Here is a 17,116-nt window from a genome sequence, read left to right as displayed (position 1 = left end):
TTTACCGCGCAGGGGAAAGAAAGGTGCGGGATGGGGAAGGCAGCGGAAGGCCGCCAGGAAAAAGAACACAGGGAGCGAGTGAGAGCGGGGCGAGCCAGAGCGCCGGAAAACAGCGGCTACGCGGAAACAAGCCGACCCAGCCCTTCCCGGAAGAACCCTTGTGCTGGCAGGTGAGGCCACTTCCGGTGCGGAGAAAGGGCACTTCCGCCTCGCGGGGGCGCCGCGTGTCCTTTCAAAGGACACCGAGCCCGGCGGCTCCGGCGCAGGCGCCGCTCCTCCGGCCTCCGGGGCGGGGGGCGGCGGGGGGCGCGGGGCGCTCCGGGAGGCGCTATACGTGCTCGTCAGCGGCCTGCCCTGCCCTGCCCTGGTGGGACTCATCTTTAAACAGCTGCCGGTCTGCTCCCGGCAGGGCCCGGCCCGGCCTCCTCCCGCCTGCTGAGTGGCTGAGGCGGCGGGGGGAGGGGGGGAGAGGTTGGTGAAGGCCTGGAAATAACTGAGGGCTCCAGGAATATAAACTCCATTCGTTCTCTTTCCCCCTGCGGCTCTGGTAATCCAGGCCAGCCCTAACTGTGTCATTTAACATGGCTTGTTTTCTCTCTGCTGCAGTGGTCTGGGAGCAGTGTGTCTGTGTCCCTCCGGTGACTTATTCCTTTTGCTGTTTTCTTTTTTTTTTTTTTTTTTTCCCCCAATAATGCCGGTGGAAGGTGCCAGCCCGGTGACGTTCAGGGAGCGTAGGCCTCCGCCTGTTTGAAGAAGCCCCTGGCGCGACGCATCAGCGGCGGTGCTCAAAGCCGCCCGCTGGGGCCGGCCCTGGCCCTGCCGGAGCCTCCGCGATAAGAGCGAACATGGGATACAGCCTGGTCAGCCTTGAAGCGCCTGGGAGGTCTGAGTCAGAGCGGTCCTGTGCTGGGTTACTCATTTACAGAGCTAATCCCGCAGGTGGCAGGCGAGGGAACTGCCCTGATGTCACACCTAATGTCTTTTCCATATGTATGGCCATTGTTTTGGGGGGGACTTTTTGGCCGTTAAAAGGTACCTTTTGGTACTTTAATGTAATTCTTTTTTTAACTGTTACAGCCTTGCATCACAAAGCCTTTTTTAAGTGCCTTTCATAGCAAATTGCTACATCCTTCCCTCTGCTGTGTTCAGGCACGTTTTACATGAGTTATTTTAGTCCTGTGAGTCAACCTTGCCTGTCACTGATGCCTCTTTGATTTTTCTGAGAATCCTTAAGTCATCTTTAGGAGACCGAGGCCTAGATATTACTCTTCTAGGTCATGTACGATCTGTGTAGAAGGCACGCATCTCTTCTCTCCAACCCACAAAGCGATGCCTCCAAAGGAGTGGTTTTTCAGCCTGGTGCTTCACAGCCCCCTTTTGCTCAGGTTTCGATCCGTCTGAGCGTGGAGAGTGTTTATTTTCTTTTCTTTGGCAACACCCAGTGGTTAGCAAGTCCAGGACAAATGGAAGGCTGCACCTCTTTTCAGCTGGTTGCAAACAATGGCAAGTGAACTCATGCATAACAGTTGTGTCAGCAGCAGCCTTTCAAACCTTGCTTTTATTTCTCATAGATTTAGGAGTCTCCCCTTTGGTTACATCTGCTTTCTATATAACAAGGACCCTAAGTGCAACAAAAAAAGAGATCTGAGTCTGAGTTTCACCCTCTGTAACAGTGGTTAGATGACGTGTAAAGAAAAACCTTTCTCCTGTCCCTCGATGTGTTTTTACTGACAGCTGGAATCCCAAACTAGGTTTGGATGGAGTGAGACGCTCCGTGTTGTAATTGACACCGCTCCAGAATGAAAGTACTGGCGCTATAATTAGCTCGTTGCCAGTTGCAGAGGAAAGTGATTACGCGCGAGCCGGAGGCCTGGGTAGTTGGCGTGCTGGCGAAAGGAAAGCTTGTGCTGGCAGAGGGGTGCGAGATGCCAGGTTTGGCAGGCCCTGCAGCAGGCTGTCCCACAGAGGGCAGCAGCAGGCAGGAGAGGTCTTGCCTGATCAACCAGGGCTTAGGAAATGCTATTGCTGCTGCCTGTACAGTTGAGGTGAATCGCAAAACAGACTAAGTCCCGCTCAGTCGGGAAAGGAAGGCAGCCTTGCAGGAGCAGCCGAGTTGCCTGGGAGAGGGGTTTTCCACCCACCAGGTCGTCTTCAGCCAGCCAGAACTGCCCTGTCGCCCTCGCTCTGTCCCAACGTTTGTTTGGTTTTTCTGCCTTGTGTGTTTATGCGAGCCCTGCGGTGTTTTTCAGATGCGCTTGTGTGCGGCAGCGAGAGCTTTTGTGCGCTTCCTGCTGAGTTGTTGGCTCTGGCCTGTGACGTGAGGTTCCCTGTCCCCTGTCGCATTCCTCTTGCCTTGGCAAGGCATTCTGCCAGAGACCTTCACTTTCCTGAAGCTGCTCGGTACCATGGTCCTTTGTTCCCTTTTCTTGTTTCCTGCTCTGCCTTACTGCAACAGCCAGTTCCTGGGTTTTTGGCTCAGTTTTACCTCTGCTACTTTCTTTTAGAACAGGGCTGGCAGCACCTCTCCTGACATCACCTCAGATCACGCACCTCTTACGCAATCCTCTGGATTTGCAGCCCTGCTATTCCCTGACCTTGGCTAATCTCCTTCCTTTCGCAATACTTCTGAGCACCTTTCCCAGCAGAGGGTTGCAATTAGAGAGGCAAGTATAGAGTTGCATACTTCTCTAGAGGGAGAGCAGGTTTGAGCTCCTTTAATCTAATAGGAAATGTCTCCTTCCCTTTCATATGCAGCACTTTCTTGTGGTATGCAGTCATCCACCAGGATTGCTCCCTTCCATTTCTTTCAGCGTTTCCCTTTTCGCTGTAGGAAGACCTGTCCCCAGTGATCAAAGGCATCCTTCTACAACTACAGGAGCAGAATGAGGAAACAGGATGCTGGATAAAGGATCAGAAAACCTGCTGGTTAGATCTCTGCAATTAAACATGTCTCGGGGCAAGGCTCAGGGAAATGCATATCTAAGCTCAGCTGCCTCAGTTTCCCTGGTCGTTAGCATGGGGATAATTGCACTTGCTTCCTTTGGGGAATTGCCTTGACCTCTGTATACTAAATTTCTTTTCCAGGTTGGTTCTGTCATTAGAGCAACCGGCTCAGCAAGACAAACAAGCGAGAGAAGCAAATACCAGGGTTAGAGGTGAGCTGTGCAGCTTGCTGCTTCCTTGTGTTCGAGCCCTCCTGCCAGACTGGGCAACTCGGGGGGTGTCTTGATCCCTCGACCGAGTGGGCGGCAGTGCCCTCCGGGCCAGTGTAGGGACTGGCAGTGCCTTGTTACCCCCTGGGGAAGGCTTAGCGGGATTTGCTGTTGCCGATAGCGCCTTCCCAAGAGAGTCCGGGACAGTCAGGGAATGCTCTGAGGACACGGGAACGCTCTTGCTGCTGAGGAACAGCATCGGCAGCAGGCAAAGATGAAAGAATACCAACAGGATGGCAGCCGTAGTCATAGCCATGGCTTGGGGGCTGATAGGCTATGTATCTGGGTAAGCCAAAAACAGGGCAGAGAGAGGAAGACCTGCCAGGTTAGAGAGTGCTGCTTACATTTATGGGGCTGAAGCGAGCATCGAAGGCCCCGAGCCCGCAAGGGGGAGCCTCGATGAAGTCATTCGCCGTACAGCTGGTGAGATCAACTCCGGACTGGAACAGATCCGCTACCGATACAGTGCACTCGGGATTCAGGTGTCGAGAGCGGCACTTGAAAAGGTGAACAGATTCACCTGTTCTCACTCTAACCCTGACTTGCTGTGTTACCGCTAGCAGATGGACGGGGCATCATTAGAAAGCACAAGTATTGAGGAAAAAAGTGGTTTAATAGCCTGGATTTTGCTGAGATACAGTTTGGCTCTAAGAACAGCAGGAGGGAAAAGGAGAAGGAATCCTATGGCAAAAGGCATTTTTCACAGGCGTCCAAGCATGATCCGAGCTGAAATCAGCGACACAAAACTAGGCATCCTGGAGCAAATCAGGGAGCCTAACTGCAGCAAATCCCCAAGCCTGGATGATGAATACATCCCTGCATTGCGGCGACAACGAAGTGTGACTTAGTGAAGCGTTTGCTGGGGATGTTTAGCGTAGCAGTCGCCCGGGGAGCTCAGAGACGCAGCCGTGTGCAGCCTCTCTTTTACAACGCGGCACAGGGAGGAGGCATTCCCGCCGCAGGGTGCCCGGGCACTGAACGCACGTGCTCTCGGCTGTGCAGCTGGCTTAGGTTTGGCAGCTGGTGAGCTTGAATAGACAGTTTTTGGCCCGGGCTTGAAAATCCCCCATTGCCAGCGATCCTGCTTTGGCTGCAGCTGCCTCAGGTTCCCTAGGAAACTTCAGCGCTGGCTTAAGTCCAGACTGTGAAATGGCAGGAGGAGGCAGTCCGGCGGCTCTCTCCCTCCAGCCTGGCTGCTCGGCCTCTGCCGCTTGGCACCGCAGCCAGCTTCAGCCCCGCTTTTGGCAGTGGCGAGGAGCAGCAGGGCGGAGTGAACCCAGTGCTGGGGCATGGCAGACATGGGGTTAGGAATAAAAAGAAAACTGTGACCCAGGAGGAGGAGGAGGAGGAGGGAGACGCAGAGTCTGCACACGCAGATTTCCCGAGGGTGGACGTGGCCTTTCGTAGGCTCCTTTCTGGTCCCTCTGGCTTTGTCTGTCTTAGTAAATGCAACAGGAGCAGGGCCAGGCCTGAGCACTGCCTCGGCATGATGGCTCATGCCGTGCGGTTGTTAGCACCCTCCCTGGCGTGGTTTTGGGCTGTGCCAGCTAGCAGTGCCGCAGCGCCCAGGCCTGGCATGGCTGGGGGACAGGGAGGGCTGGGGACTGTTCCCAACAGAGCCTTGGTGTTGCTGAGTGTTTAACCCGTGGATGGGAGCTGTGCCCTGCTCCTTGCTTTTGGGGCCAAGAGCGAAACAGCTACACCCTGCAAGCCCAGGTCCCTCTGAAGGCAGGCTTTTAAAGTGCAGTCCCCTGCAGCCTGCAGATTTACCCCCTAATTTTCCACTTTTTCCCTCTCTGAAGATGGGAAATGTCACGCAACAGGTTCTAGGTGAGTGTGTGGGGTGGGAGTGCGTACACCAGACTGAAACCGGGAAATGCTCTGTCTGCTGGGCACAGCTGAACACAGGGTTGTGACTCGGTGTCCTACACCCCGTGCTCTGGATCACTGGCTGCGTTTGACCTCCTGTCTTGTGGAGTGGGAGAGATGCTATGAGGAAACGTTGCCCGAGTGCATGAGGTCATGGGGGTGTGGGGGCCAGCTCCTGGATGCAGGGGATCAGACAAGCCTGGGCGCACAGACACATTGGATTTGCCCCTCTGGCCCTCTTGCCTTGGGCAGGCAGAACGAGGAGCCCATCATGTTGCCCACGGAGCACACAATTCTGCAAGGGCTTCCCATGTGCGCACAACTCTGTCCTGTTTCCCCTGCCACCCCAAATTACATCAGGTGCGGGAACCCAGGGAGCAGAATGGGGACAGAGCTCGCGTATCCCCCCATTTGATGTGCTGCTGACAGATGAGTCCCCCAAGGATCAGGTGCACACCTCTGGGTGCATCCAAACAGCCTCTGCCTTGTCTCTGCCTGGAGGGGCTGTGTCCAAGCGGCACGCTGCTGTTCCCCTTAGCCCAGCGGGCATTTTGAAGGCAGTGTCTGTGTTCTGGGTCTCACTGCAACCACGTTGCACCTTTGCCGTCCCCAATTTGCAGCCCGACTCCCTCTCCTCTCTGCAGAAGGAGATGCTCCCAGCAGAGGCTGCTCCTCTTTCCACCTCCCTCCTCGCACAGAGTAGCTTTGCATCTTGAGCGGCTTGCCTCCCCATAGCGGCACTCTGGCTGAATTTCGTGAGAAGGATGTGTGGTGGGAGTTGATGGGGTTAAAAGCAACAGTGTCACAGCGTGGCTTAAAAGTGGGCTATGAGACCTCTTCCCTCCAGCCGTCCCCTAGCTGCCGTGCTGCTCCTGCAGCTGGCCAGCCGCTTGCTGATGCCCAGAGCAGGTGCTAGGCACTCTTCAGCTCATCCTGAGCCAGGTCCCTGGGGAGCTGTGTCTCTGCCGGAGCTGTTCAGGAAAGATTCCCACCCCTTTCCTAATGAGACTGAGTGAGTAATAGAGATGTTCCTCAGGGACGGTGTTGTAAGGAGTGCTACGTGCACGTTCAGGACCAGAGAGCAGGTCTCCACTAGCTTTTTCCCTGCTGTTGTGCAGCAGACGTTGATGCGTGTCCCATCTTGACAGAAGAGATAAGCTATCTGCGTGCGTGCGGGTGGGAACTTGCCTGGCAGTTGCAGCCACCAGTCCTCCTTGCATTGTTCTTATCGGGTCTCCTGGCTTGGCAAGCCTGTTTGTTGCGCAGCGAATGGCAACGGTGTTTGGGGCTATTCAGCCTGGGATATGATAAGATTTGTCTGGTGTGAGTCGTGTTCAAAGCATTTAGTTTGTAATACCCTTTTCCCCTCTTGGGAGCAAGAGCATCCAGGAATCTGACTGCATTTAAAGCTGGGTGTCTGCTTTGCTGCTGGGGGGCTCTCGGAGGGAGCAGCACGAACAAACCTGGGGGCAGCCAGAGAGACACAGCCAGGTTCTGGCCCGGGTGTGTTGCCAGTGATGGGGAAAATAAGGACAGCAGGAAGAGGCACAAACTGGAGGGAAGGGAAGGAGAGCCAGAGAGAACAAACAGCCTAGCGCAACTGCTGTTGCATCCAGTACATCCAGTACATCCACTGTGGTCAAGTGAGGGCTTATGTACTACTGGTTACGTGGGATGGGTCAGAAACAGGAGTAGAGGCTCACAGGAGCAGTCCAGAGGAGGGACAGGATGCCCATATGGGACTGATTGGCAAAACAGGGTGTCCTCAAATGCACGGGGCGTCCCTTAGTGCCCAGTATGGTGCTGGAAAGGGAGACGAGGTGTCCCAGCAAGGCAAAGCAGCTGCTGCCCTGCTCCCTGCGGTACCGTGTGGAGATGAAACATCTCTGGGCAGCGCTGTGACCCAGCAGGCTCAGGTGTTGGCTTCGAAAGCTTCTTCACCCCGGTGGCAACTCTAAGCAAGGCTGTGGCTGTAGCTTCTCACTGGGAAGCACAAAAAAAGTAATTTAGCACTGCTCCTGATGGTGAGAGTTGGGACCTCCTCTGCACTTTGGTTGCCCTTGGAGTTCCTGGAGCAGGTCAGGCTCAGCTCTTTTCCCTGTGGCTCTCTCTGAAGGTCCATGGGTTCATGTATTTCTGGCCCTTCCCTCTGGAAGCGGGAGGAGAGGAACAGGGAGAGTCGGTTGTGTGGGCCTGGTCTTTTCTTAGGTCTCCTTCAGATGCCTGCCGTTCCCTCTTTAGATGCCCATTTCCCGCACTGAGTCAGTCATTTCGGGATTTGGATTCCCTTTTTTTTGGCAGCTTTTCTTTCCCATTTCCATCTGGTTTGGTTTTTACTGTTTCATTTTGCAGGGCTATCAAAGGGAGTTTGTTGAAGCTGATTTTGGAGCAACAGATAGTTTTGACTTGACAACCCCTTCCTCTGCAGACCTCAGCCATGGCCTTAGATCCAGGGTGGGTCACCCCTTCAGACCCTCTCAAAGCTGATGGGTGGTAAGGTGGCTTGCTGCTTCCCGGCGGGGATGAGGGATACTTGGCTTTAGTAACGTGAGCATGGGAGAGCAGAGCTGGTTTTTTTGCTCCCCTTCTTTCCAGCCCATGAGCTGTTAATTCTTGTGGCTTTTCAAAACTTGCTATTTCTCCCTTAGCATTTCTTTCTCTTTCTTTTTTTTTTTTTTTTTCCAGTGGATGAGCCACCCTTGGCATCACGCCTTGTGCGTGTGACTCAGACGGATTCTGCTTGTCTGAAGGATTCCTGCAAGTCCTCAGAGTCATCCAACCCGCCTGTGCTCAGAACTGGAGCCCGTGAGAAACACACTCAAAGCAAGTCACGCAGTGCCAGCAGCCTTGTTCTCCCTGTGCGGGATGGACTGCTGCATGCGGGGACTCGGCAGTCACTCTCGCTGCCTGCCCTTACTGTCCTGTGGGGCTGAATCCGGGATGGCTTCTCGGAGCTCAATGGAGGGCGGTCCCCATGGACGTTTTGTGTATGGTGCAATGCTGCATTTCGTTTTTGCTTATTCGAGTTCCAGCCAGCTGGCCTCACTCTGTCTTTCTTGTGGGAAATGGTCCCCTTGAAGTCAGGGGAGTTGGGCTTGGGGCATCTCGGAAGTCCCCTGGCTTCCACTGTTGGAAGGTGTCAGTTCATTTTGAATGCCTCTTGTTTTCAGACTTAATTGGACCCACCCAAGGGATAATTTTTTTTTAGAGGCACTGAATGCCTCAGTACCTTCTACTCATGGAATCATAGAATCATTAAGGTTGGAAAGGAGCTCTGAAATCATCGAGTCCAACCATGATAGTAGATGGTGTGGTGAGAGATCAGGATCTCTGATACTTGAGCTGCATTAGCCAAGGGAGCCCAGCTTCCTTTTACCTTCTAGGACAGGATTGCAAAGCTGGATTTTTTTTTTTTTTTTTTTTTTTTAAATCTGTCCATGGGAGCTTTAAGATGAGAATCTAAACAAGAGGAGGTTTTTTTGGATGTGAACTTGGGTATCTGTGCCTCAATTTCCCCATGTGCAAGATGAGGGGGCTGCCATCTTCCTTACTCAATGCTAAGATAAAGCTGTTGGAGATCTCAATCTTTTGGTGCAAGATGCAAGTGGAGCGTAAGACCTCATGAAGCTGATCCTTTGTGGAAAGCTCCTTGAAAGATCCTTTTCCCATTAAGCTAATAATATCTCATCCAGCAAGTCTGGGTAAAGCTGGGAGATCCAAAAAGTCCCGGAGAGGGGGAAGCCATGAGCCTTCTATGCATCTTTGCTTTGCCAGTAGGGAAGCTTTCAATACAAGTGCATTTTTATCTCCAGGCATGTTTTTGAAAGCCTTTCCCACAACCCACATTCCTGGCATGCCCCCATGAGGGAAAGAATTAGAGAAATGAAGGCTGGAAACTGAACTGGGTGGCATGTAATCAGTCCTCTGACCTCCCTTTCCCACCCTCTGCCGGTTCAGTTCGTTCTCCTGCCCCTTGGGCAAGCTGAGGACCCATAAGACGTGACTCGTCTGGCTGCTTGGGTGGATGAAATGGCCCTGATGCCTTATGAGCCAGCTCCCATGCACATGAACCACCTTCCTCCCCTCTCTGTGCACAACTCATAGTACACAAAAGTGTTGCCACAGACTTCAGAGCTGCCTGAGAAAGATGCCCTCTGCAAAGTTATAAGGACATAACTTGGCCCTGTGGATGGAAGCCATCCATCAGAGCGCATTTGAGCTCCCTGTGGAGATGGGAGATGCCAGCCACTGTGGCACCACTGCCTTTCTGATAGGGCAGGGAGAGAGATGGAGTCTGAGGCTACACCCCTCCCCTGTGCTCTCTGTCTGCTTCACTGCTTGGGGCAGGTTCCCTGCACTGCTGCCCCTAGCCCTGAAGAAAGGTGGGTTTTTTCCACATTTTAGCTTTTCAGCTAGCTTTGTCCTTCCTCCTCCTTATTCCCCACATCCTAAGGAAGAGAAATTGCACCCTACAGATGAGGATGGGTGATGCTGGTGGAGAGCCTACCAGAGGCTGAAGGCCTCTAATCCCTTGCCCCCAGGTTCAGAGCATGGACGCTACTTCCATACTTCCCACAGGGGCTCCGGATGATGCACTGTCAGGGAGCTGGGGCATGAGGAGTGGCAGGAGATTCACCTCCAGTCCTTTGTTCCTTCCCATTTTAGTTGATCTGAATGGAGAGACTTCAATGCCTTCTGTAGAGGACCCATCCCACTCTGGTTAACCTCTTAGGCAGGAGGTTAGTGCTCATGGACACCAGTTTCCTTGCGCTCATCATTGCCTTGGCTTCTCCTGCATCTCCTGGACAATCCTCTCCTGTACACGCCCTCCAGATCCACAGACCTGCTTATCCAGTCTCCTGCTTACCTCAGTGTTTGGCTGAGGTAAGTACTTTTTGTTCTCTCCATCCTCCTCTGTTAGGAAGCTGGCTGACTTTCAGAACTTAGGGATCGGTTGGGTGAAGGTTGCAGCACTATCTGCTGAGAGGGAAACCAACACCTCTCGACTACAGGGGAAACCGGTCCCATCTAACCTATCTGGGAATTTTTGTGACTGGCAGGAGAAGGACTGAGCAGCTCCATCAGGAGGTGATGGAAGCCTCTCCTTTGTCCTGTCCTGAGCCCTGGCCTCTGAAAATCCAGAGGTCAGCTTCTTGAAATCCACCCCACAGCCCTCTAAGGCAGGGAGCATTCCCCACTAGGTTCATAAGAGGGGGAAACCAAGTCAGAAACATGGCTTAATTGCAACTGGCGGGAGGAACCGCAACCAGGGCCCAGATGAGGTTAGAGAACACGGTTTAAATCAGGTCACCGCTCAATATTTATTGTGTGGAGTTTTTCTTTTTTCTTTACTCCTGCACTGAAATCCTTCCCCAGAGGCTATTCAAGGAAATAAATAGCCAGTGGAAAGGGACAATAGCTTTCTGTGGAGTACAAATTATATGAAGCAGTAGGAAATAATAGCAGAGTGAGCAGCTGCTACTCCGAGAAAGAATGCACGGTTGCTCTCTCCAACTCCCTTTGCCTTGAGCAGATGCCGATGCCTGGTCCACAGCACGGGCTCCCTGGTGCATTGAGTGCAAAATGGGACAGGCGCCTTTTTCCCCCCCAGTGTCCTCCTCCGGTGCCACTAATTAGCGCCAAGCCGAAACCACAGCCTTTCGTTAGGGTGCTAACGGGATCTCTTGTCTCTTCTCACAGGGCTTGGTTTGAAGCATTCCCGCAGCCAGCATGGCCACATTGCCTTCCCTTCTCTCCCTCTTCCCTTCTGGGCTGAGCACCATGTCTGGTGAAGTCCCATGTCACTCCTGTGAGGGACTATTCATAGCTCATGCCGTCTAGAGAGGACATGTTGGTTGCCCTGTCCTCTGAGCCCCTGAAGCCCTTTCTCAGAGCACCATTGGGAGGGCTGGTGGGGACCATTTTGGTGTGCTGGTGTGGATTTTGCGGGCTGCCCCCTGCCACAAAAGGCCCTGAGAAACCTTTCATAGCTAGGGCGGTTCGGCTATCTTGGCTGGGAAGTGGGGAATCCTGTGGTTTTCCTCAGGGCTTCACACCTAGCTGTCTTATCTCCTGCCCAAGTAAGAAAAGAAAATAAATACTGCTGCCAGCAATGATGCTGCTGAGGATCTTGGCAGCCTGCTGGGGAGGGTGGCATTCAGTCTGTTCTCAACAGCTGTGTGGGTGCCCTGTGGTAGTGGTGGCACCTCTAGGCTATGGTACATGAGGTCCTGCTGTCTGGACCCACCCTGAGGGTCTTGAGATCCCATGAGTGCTCCTGGTGGCCTGAGATCTCCTTAGGACTAGCAGGAAGGCTGGGAAGGGCTGTTAACCCCAAAACCTACCTTATGGGACCTCTGCAAATGGAGCTGCCACATTTCTTGGGTTGAAAGCATTCAGCAGAGGACCTGCCCTACCACCCTTCTGGCTGAAAGCTGACGTGGTTGCAGTGGTCTCTTCCCTCCTTAAAATATGTTTTTTTTGTTGTTTTGTTTTCTCCATGCAGAATTGCAGCCTGCCTGCTTCCTGTTGGAAGCTTGCCTTGCCCTTGGGTCAGGCATGGCCCCCAACCTTGCACCAGTGACTGCTTGTCGGGTCTCTGCTGTCCCAAGGCACCCTCTGGGAATGCAGCAAAGCCTCCCCCAGTGCCAGCGGTGTGAACATGGGCATCCCACACCAGTACAGACCAACTGCCCTCTGGCCAGGATGAACATCTATATGGGGCCCTGGAGAAGTGCTCCCAGGCAGGTACTCTGTTACAGGATCATCTCTCTAGGGGTGAAGGGTTCCTGGATCCCTTGCACCAGTGGCTGCCAGCTTCCACAACCATTGCTTGTATTTTCCTCACTGCACAGACCCTCCACCTCCTTTGCAGATGCCCTTTAGCCGGATTTCCTCTTTCTTTGGGATTTACATTCCCATCATATCACCATTTCCCCAGGCTTTCTGCTTTGCAGTGTCTGCAGGAAAGTATCAGCCTGCCCCTTTCACCCTCCTTTCATCACCCCAATCACCACCTCCAATTGCACTGGAGGATTTTTGCCTCTTCTGGGGTCCCTAAAGTCCCAGCCCCTTCCTATGTGGGGAGCACGTACCCCTGCATGAGAGAGGCGATCTACACAGGGCTGGTGTCTGACCATGCGGAGGCTCAGCTCTGCAGACAAAGGAAGTCGCCAGAGCTGGCAGAGTTGCTGCCTGGTTTCCCACTATTGTTCCCAGTGGCAAATAAAAGGGGGGTGAATGCCCCTGCTGAGCATTGTAGGAGGGGGGTTAATGTTATCTCGATAAAATCTCACGGCCCCTCTCTAAGCAGCTCGTGCCTCTTTCCTGCCTGTCTCCCTCCCTGCATATTCTCACATCTGTGGTACTTGCAGCTCCGCACATAACTCTCTGCACGGGTCATTTTTCCCATCCCTCGGACACATGCTGCTCTCCCTCCTGGGCAGCCTCACACTCTGCCAGTGGGATTGGTGGATAAATCCCAGTGAGACCAATGTTTCTGTCTGGTCTGTGCTGGAAGTGGAGGGAAGGCTCCTCTATGTTGCTGGCCCAGGACCTGAGCCTTGTCTCTGCCACAACATTCCTGTGTCACCTTGACCAGCCATGTAGGACAGGATTATCCTGACCAAGTTTAGGGTCTGTCTTCAGATGTAATCTCTTGAGCCCTAGCAGTGTTTGTTTCTCCCTGCTGGCTTCAAGTGAGTTCAGATAACTAACCCTGACGGTGGCTATGTGAACAGTGTCTTTGTACTGTCCTTGTCCTTGCAAAGGGACAATGTGAGCTGCTGGAAAGAGAAACCTCTCATAGCCAGTGGGATGCTCCAGTACTTTGAGAGGAGGGCTCTGGGCTCTCTGTTCTCCCTGGGATGGCTGCTGGGGAGCAAGGTGACGTGAAGGTGTGCGCAGGTGGGACACAGCAGCATGATGGGAAACTGACCCAATGCCAGAAATCACCATCCCCAGCACCTCCTCCCGCTGGCTCCACCCTCAGCCCTGGGAGGTTTCACCAACAGCTTCAGTGACCTCAAACAAATTTCCCAAGCCTGCTGGGCTTTATGACCCCCTGTTGATAGGAAAGATCTTCAGGGAAGGAGTGCTTATCAGCACTTACCTCTGCTTGCTTCAGGAGGTTTTGGGGTAGGGCAGAAGCTGTCTCCCAGCTGGCTGTGCACCAGCAGGATGACTGCACTCAGCTGCTCTCAGCAGGGCTTGGGAGGGAAGGCTGAGGGACTGCTGGTATCCTGAGCCTTGGCCTCCTCCTCCCTCTCGCTTTCCCACTGACTTCTGGAGTCTGGCAAAACACCACCAATTTGTTCAACCAAATCTGGGACGCTGTCTACTGACTCGTAGCTCTTACCTGGGAAGAAGACAGGAGGGGTGATGCTCCCCTGTGAGGACAACATTCCTGTGTCTCAGGGTCAGGGAGGATGAGGCTATTGAACCTGATGTGCATGGCTCCTCAAGCTAAAAGGTCTGGGTTTCAATGAAGCTTGGGTGGGAGGTTGCAGAGAGCTCCCATGTATTGCTAGTGCAATGCACGCAGCTGGGGCTGAATCTAGAGCCACGAGAAGGGAAGGAGCCACTCATGTCATTCCTACCTCTGAGCCCCTTGGAGCCCTTCCTCAGAGCACTGTGGGGAGGGATGGTGGGGACCATTTTGGTGTGCTGGTATGGCTTTTGCGGGCTGCCTCCTGCCACAAACAGAAGAAGCTGGGATGCTTCTTTTGGCTGAGCTGTTACACGCAGAAAAGAAGTGAACACAGTGGTCACACCTCCATGGCCAGCTGGGAAGACGCTTGTCCTATGTGGTGGCTGGAGTAGCACCCCTAAGGGCTGTGTGTGGTGGTCCCTCCACTGGGAGCCCACCGAGGAGGCTGGGAATTGGTTAAATCTCCTGAAGTCCATAATAAGAGGAAGTGTACATAGGGAAGCTATTTCTTTGGATCAAAGTCTCCTGGCTTAATAGCAGTCAGTGGAGCCTTGCAGAGGCGGGGATGCTGTTAATGTGTAAGCCACAGTGAAGTTTAGCAATGTAAAGTCTTCCGTGCGAAGTGTTTCTGAGCTAAACTGCTGGTGGCTTCCTGCCTGGTTACTCTGCCCTCTGAGGAAGATGGCTGTAAGGGCTGCTGCTCCTCTCCTCCATCACCCAGGGTTCCTAGCTCAGCAAGGCTGAATGAGGGACCGGCAAGCCACAGCCACCTCCGCTCTCACCACTTGCATTTCTTGGGCTGCAGGCAATGCTGCCCACCAAACCCTGGATTGTCCCCCTCTGCTTTAACCCTCTTTGTACCTCTGTTGTCATGTTCTCCTTTCCTTCTGCTGAGGACAAGCCTGTTTCCATCTCCTCTCTCTCTGATGTCTTTTCTCGCTTGCTGGCTTCATTCAGGCCACTCTTCCCTCACTGAGTGAGAAGCCCATGCAAGACCTCCAGCATGGAGGGGTTTTGGCCATGAGAGGAACACCAGCTGAGAGCAGTAGATCTTCTCCTGGCTGGGGCACCTTATCCAAGCAGCACCCTCTCACTTGTGGTGGCAGAGGAGGAATGGCTGAAGGAGCCCCACAGGCTATTTTTCTCTCTCCCTTAGGAAAAATTTGAAATCTTCAACCTGGATATGAAGACTGGGGACACCCTGAAGGTCAAGGGCAAGGTATCTGATGATGCTGACAGGTAAGTACAAAGAAACCACCTTGACTTGCCAGGACTGAAGGTGGGCTGCAGAGGGAGGCGGTTTTCCAAGGTTGCCAGGTACAAAAAGCATGAGCATAGCTCAGTGTTAGGGGAGCCCCTACGCCACCACTGTGCAAACTCCCCCAGTTCCCGAGCAGAATGAGGAAATGGGGGGCATTAAGCACCTGCAACGCTGATGGAGGAATTGGGTGCAGAGCCGTGTGTTGTATCTCAGGTCTTCCAAGACCCTCTCCTGCCCGTGTGGCTGACCTTCCTCCTGTTCACCCACAGGTTCAGCATCAATCTTGGCTGTAAGTCCTCGGATCTGGCACTTCACTTCAATCCTCGCTTCGATGAGTCTGTCATCGTCTGCAACTCCAGGTGCTCCAGTGCCTGGCAGGCAGAGCATCGTGATAACCACCTCTGTTTTTCCAAGGGCTCCACTATTAAGGTGAGGGGTCTGTGCTGGCATGGGGTTGTGGGGTGTGTGTGTGGTGGGGGGAAGCCCCTGGTTAGCAGATTCCTGTACCCTAGCCCTCCCAGTCCCATCCAGTGCCTCCTGCTCCCTCCCAACAGCCCCTTATCCTCATCCTCTGGGTTTTTGGTCCTGATTGCCATTTCCACTCCTCCTTCAAAACCCCAACGCTTCCTCTGGGAACTTTGTGTGAGCCCTGTCTGTCTCAGGCTTTGTAAGTGCTCCCTGCCTCCCATACCTGCCCAGCAGGTGAGTGCATCAGGGGCACGTATGAAGGTAAAGGGGGTCTCCAAGAAGCAGGATCTTACTGCTGTCTACCTTATTTCTTTCCCTAATTCCCTCCTATGCAAACACAGGCTCTAAGGCAACCCAGAGTTTGGAGCAATGTCCAAAAACATCTCCCTCAGCTCTTCTGTCCTCACTACTTCTGGATCCACACTGCCAATCTGTCCTCCCTCTCCTCCTGCCGGGGATGCTGTCCTAGCTGAGGTCTCACCCCATCTGATGTCCCAAGACGTTAACGGGGCTGCATTTAGGAGCAGTCCTGTTCCTATTGCTGTGGAGAGGAAGTGTGTTTCCTCAGTCATGGCTGGCTCTTGGGGAAGGGATGGCGAGGTGGTGGCTTTGAGGAACGATCCCTTTAATTTGCAATGATCAGTGATGCGTTCTCATCCTGTCTGCTTGTGCGTGTTTATCAGCGAAGCTCTTTTTACCAGGTACCAGTGAGCTGCTGAAGGCATTGGGGTGTCAGGTTTATTCTGCCTTGTTCAGAGCAGATCTAAGCCATGTGATGTATAAAGACACACCTGGGTTTAACTGCTCCGAGTTTACAATCTGAATATCTGAAATAGCCCCAGGAGAGATCCTGTCCCCAGGTCATAGTCTAGATACCAGATCAGACCCTTGATATCAACTGCTCATTTCCTGAATTACCCTCAGCTCAACCCCCAGCACCTTGCTTAAGGCTGTAGGGACCAGGTCTGACCCTCACAGTCAGGCCTTTCGCCTGGATGCTCACCTCCTCATCTCCTCCTTGTCCCCAATTCCTGCCCTTCCTCCCTTCTCTTCTTCCAGATCATCATTGAAATGCTGGAAGACAAATTCCGAGTGAAACTACCAGATGGCCATGAAGTGGAGTTCCCCAACCGGCACAGCTACAGCAAGATCTGCTACATGAGTGTCAAGGGAGGCTTCAGGGTCACCTCCTTCAAGCTGGATTGATGGAGCTGCTTCCTCACTCTAATAAAAACCCAAGCAGTTGCTCCAGCTGCTTTGGCTTCTGAGAGATCTCTGGCTCTGTGGCACTGTGCGAGACACCAATAAAGCCCAAGGTTTTTCCATCAAGAGGAAAGGAGTCCTTGTTGGATGGAAATAGCTCCCAGATAAAGTCAGGTGCTTTTCCAGGCCAGACCAGGATGTGGGGTTGAACAGATGGTAGGTAGAGCAAAGCAGGCTGTAGGTGGGGTTCGGGAGGAGGACACTATGTGATTGCTTGGGGAATGGTTGTGCAATCTCCTCACAATGCACCATTTCTTCCTGCACCCCAGTCCTTGGGAGGGAGGGAGGGAGGGCAAGAAAAGCGTTGACATGAGCGATGTGGCATTCGATGCCACAAAAGCAAATAATTAAATGTTAGGTTTGGGAACCTCAGGGCATGGGTTTGACAGGTTCCTCTTGGCTGCTCTCAAGGCCAGCGGGCAGGAGGAAGGGGTACCTTGCCCTCCCGCAGGAGCGGTGGCACGGGGAAGGCAGCACACGTGTGCCCCTGAGCCAGCATTCCTGCTAGTGATAAGGAGTTGTCTGCTCCAACTTTCCCCCTTATCTCACTTCCCTGATTCGCTGGCGCATTCCAGCTGGGTTACCCATTACTCTGACATTTCCACACCGAACCCT

General features: G+C 53.4%; 1 protein-coding gene across 11 annotated transcripts; it reads left to right on the top strand.

Moving 5' to 3' along the window:
* The first annotated feature begins 138 nt into the window (after positions 1–138).
* LGALS2 (galectin 2) lies at positions 139–16,455 on the top strand. 11 transcript variants are annotated; one of them, XM_082310316.1, is made up of 9 exons: positions 220–471; positions 3,085–3,155; positions 7,434–7,535; positions 7,767–7,904; positions 9,747–9,965; positions 11,587–11,828; positions 14,666–14,748; positions 15,040–15,199; positions 16,298–16,455. In XM_082310316.1, exons 6-9 carry the CDS (start codon positions 11,640–11,642, stop codon positions 16,442–16,444), a joined length of 579 nt encoding a protein of 192 aa, XP_082166442.1. In that variant the 5' UTR covers positions 220–471; positions 3,085–3,155; positions 7,434–7,535; positions 7,767–7,904; positions 9,747–9,965; positions 11,587–11,639; the 3' UTR covers positions 16,445–16,455. The 11 variants fall into 11 exon arrangements, with proteins under 11 accessions (XP_082166438.1, XP_082166442.1, XP_082166441.1 ...); XM_082310315.1 differs by having other exon boundaries at positions 7,434–7,574; XM_082310310.1 differs by lacking the exon at positions 7,434–7,535 and adding an exon at positions 705–883.
* Positions 16,456–17,116: the final 661 nt, after the last annotated feature.

Source organism: Platalea leucorodia, assembly GCF_965183815.1.
Source record: "Platalea leucorodia genome assembly, chromosome: 4".
NCBI lineage: Eukaryota > Metazoa > Chordata > Aves > Pelecaniformes > Threskiornithidae > Platalea > Platalea leucorodia.
The sequence above is the reverse complement of the archived record's forward strand: the minus strand, read 5'-3'. Positions and strand labels throughout refer to the sequence as shown.

Coding starts and splice junctions, on each gene's coding strand:
- LGALS2 (XM_082310312.1), top strand. CDS start 11,640: ATGGCCCCCAACCTTGCACCAGTGACTGCTTGTCGGGTCTCTGCTGTC. Junction 11,829..14,665: donor GGAGAAGTGCTCCCAGGCAG/GTACTCTGTTAC, acceptor TCTCTCCCTTAG/GAAAAATTTGAAATCTTCAA. Junction 14,749..15,039: donor GTATCTGATGATGCTGACAG/GTAAGTACAAAG, acceptor GTTCACCCACAG/GTTCAGCATCAATCTTGGCT.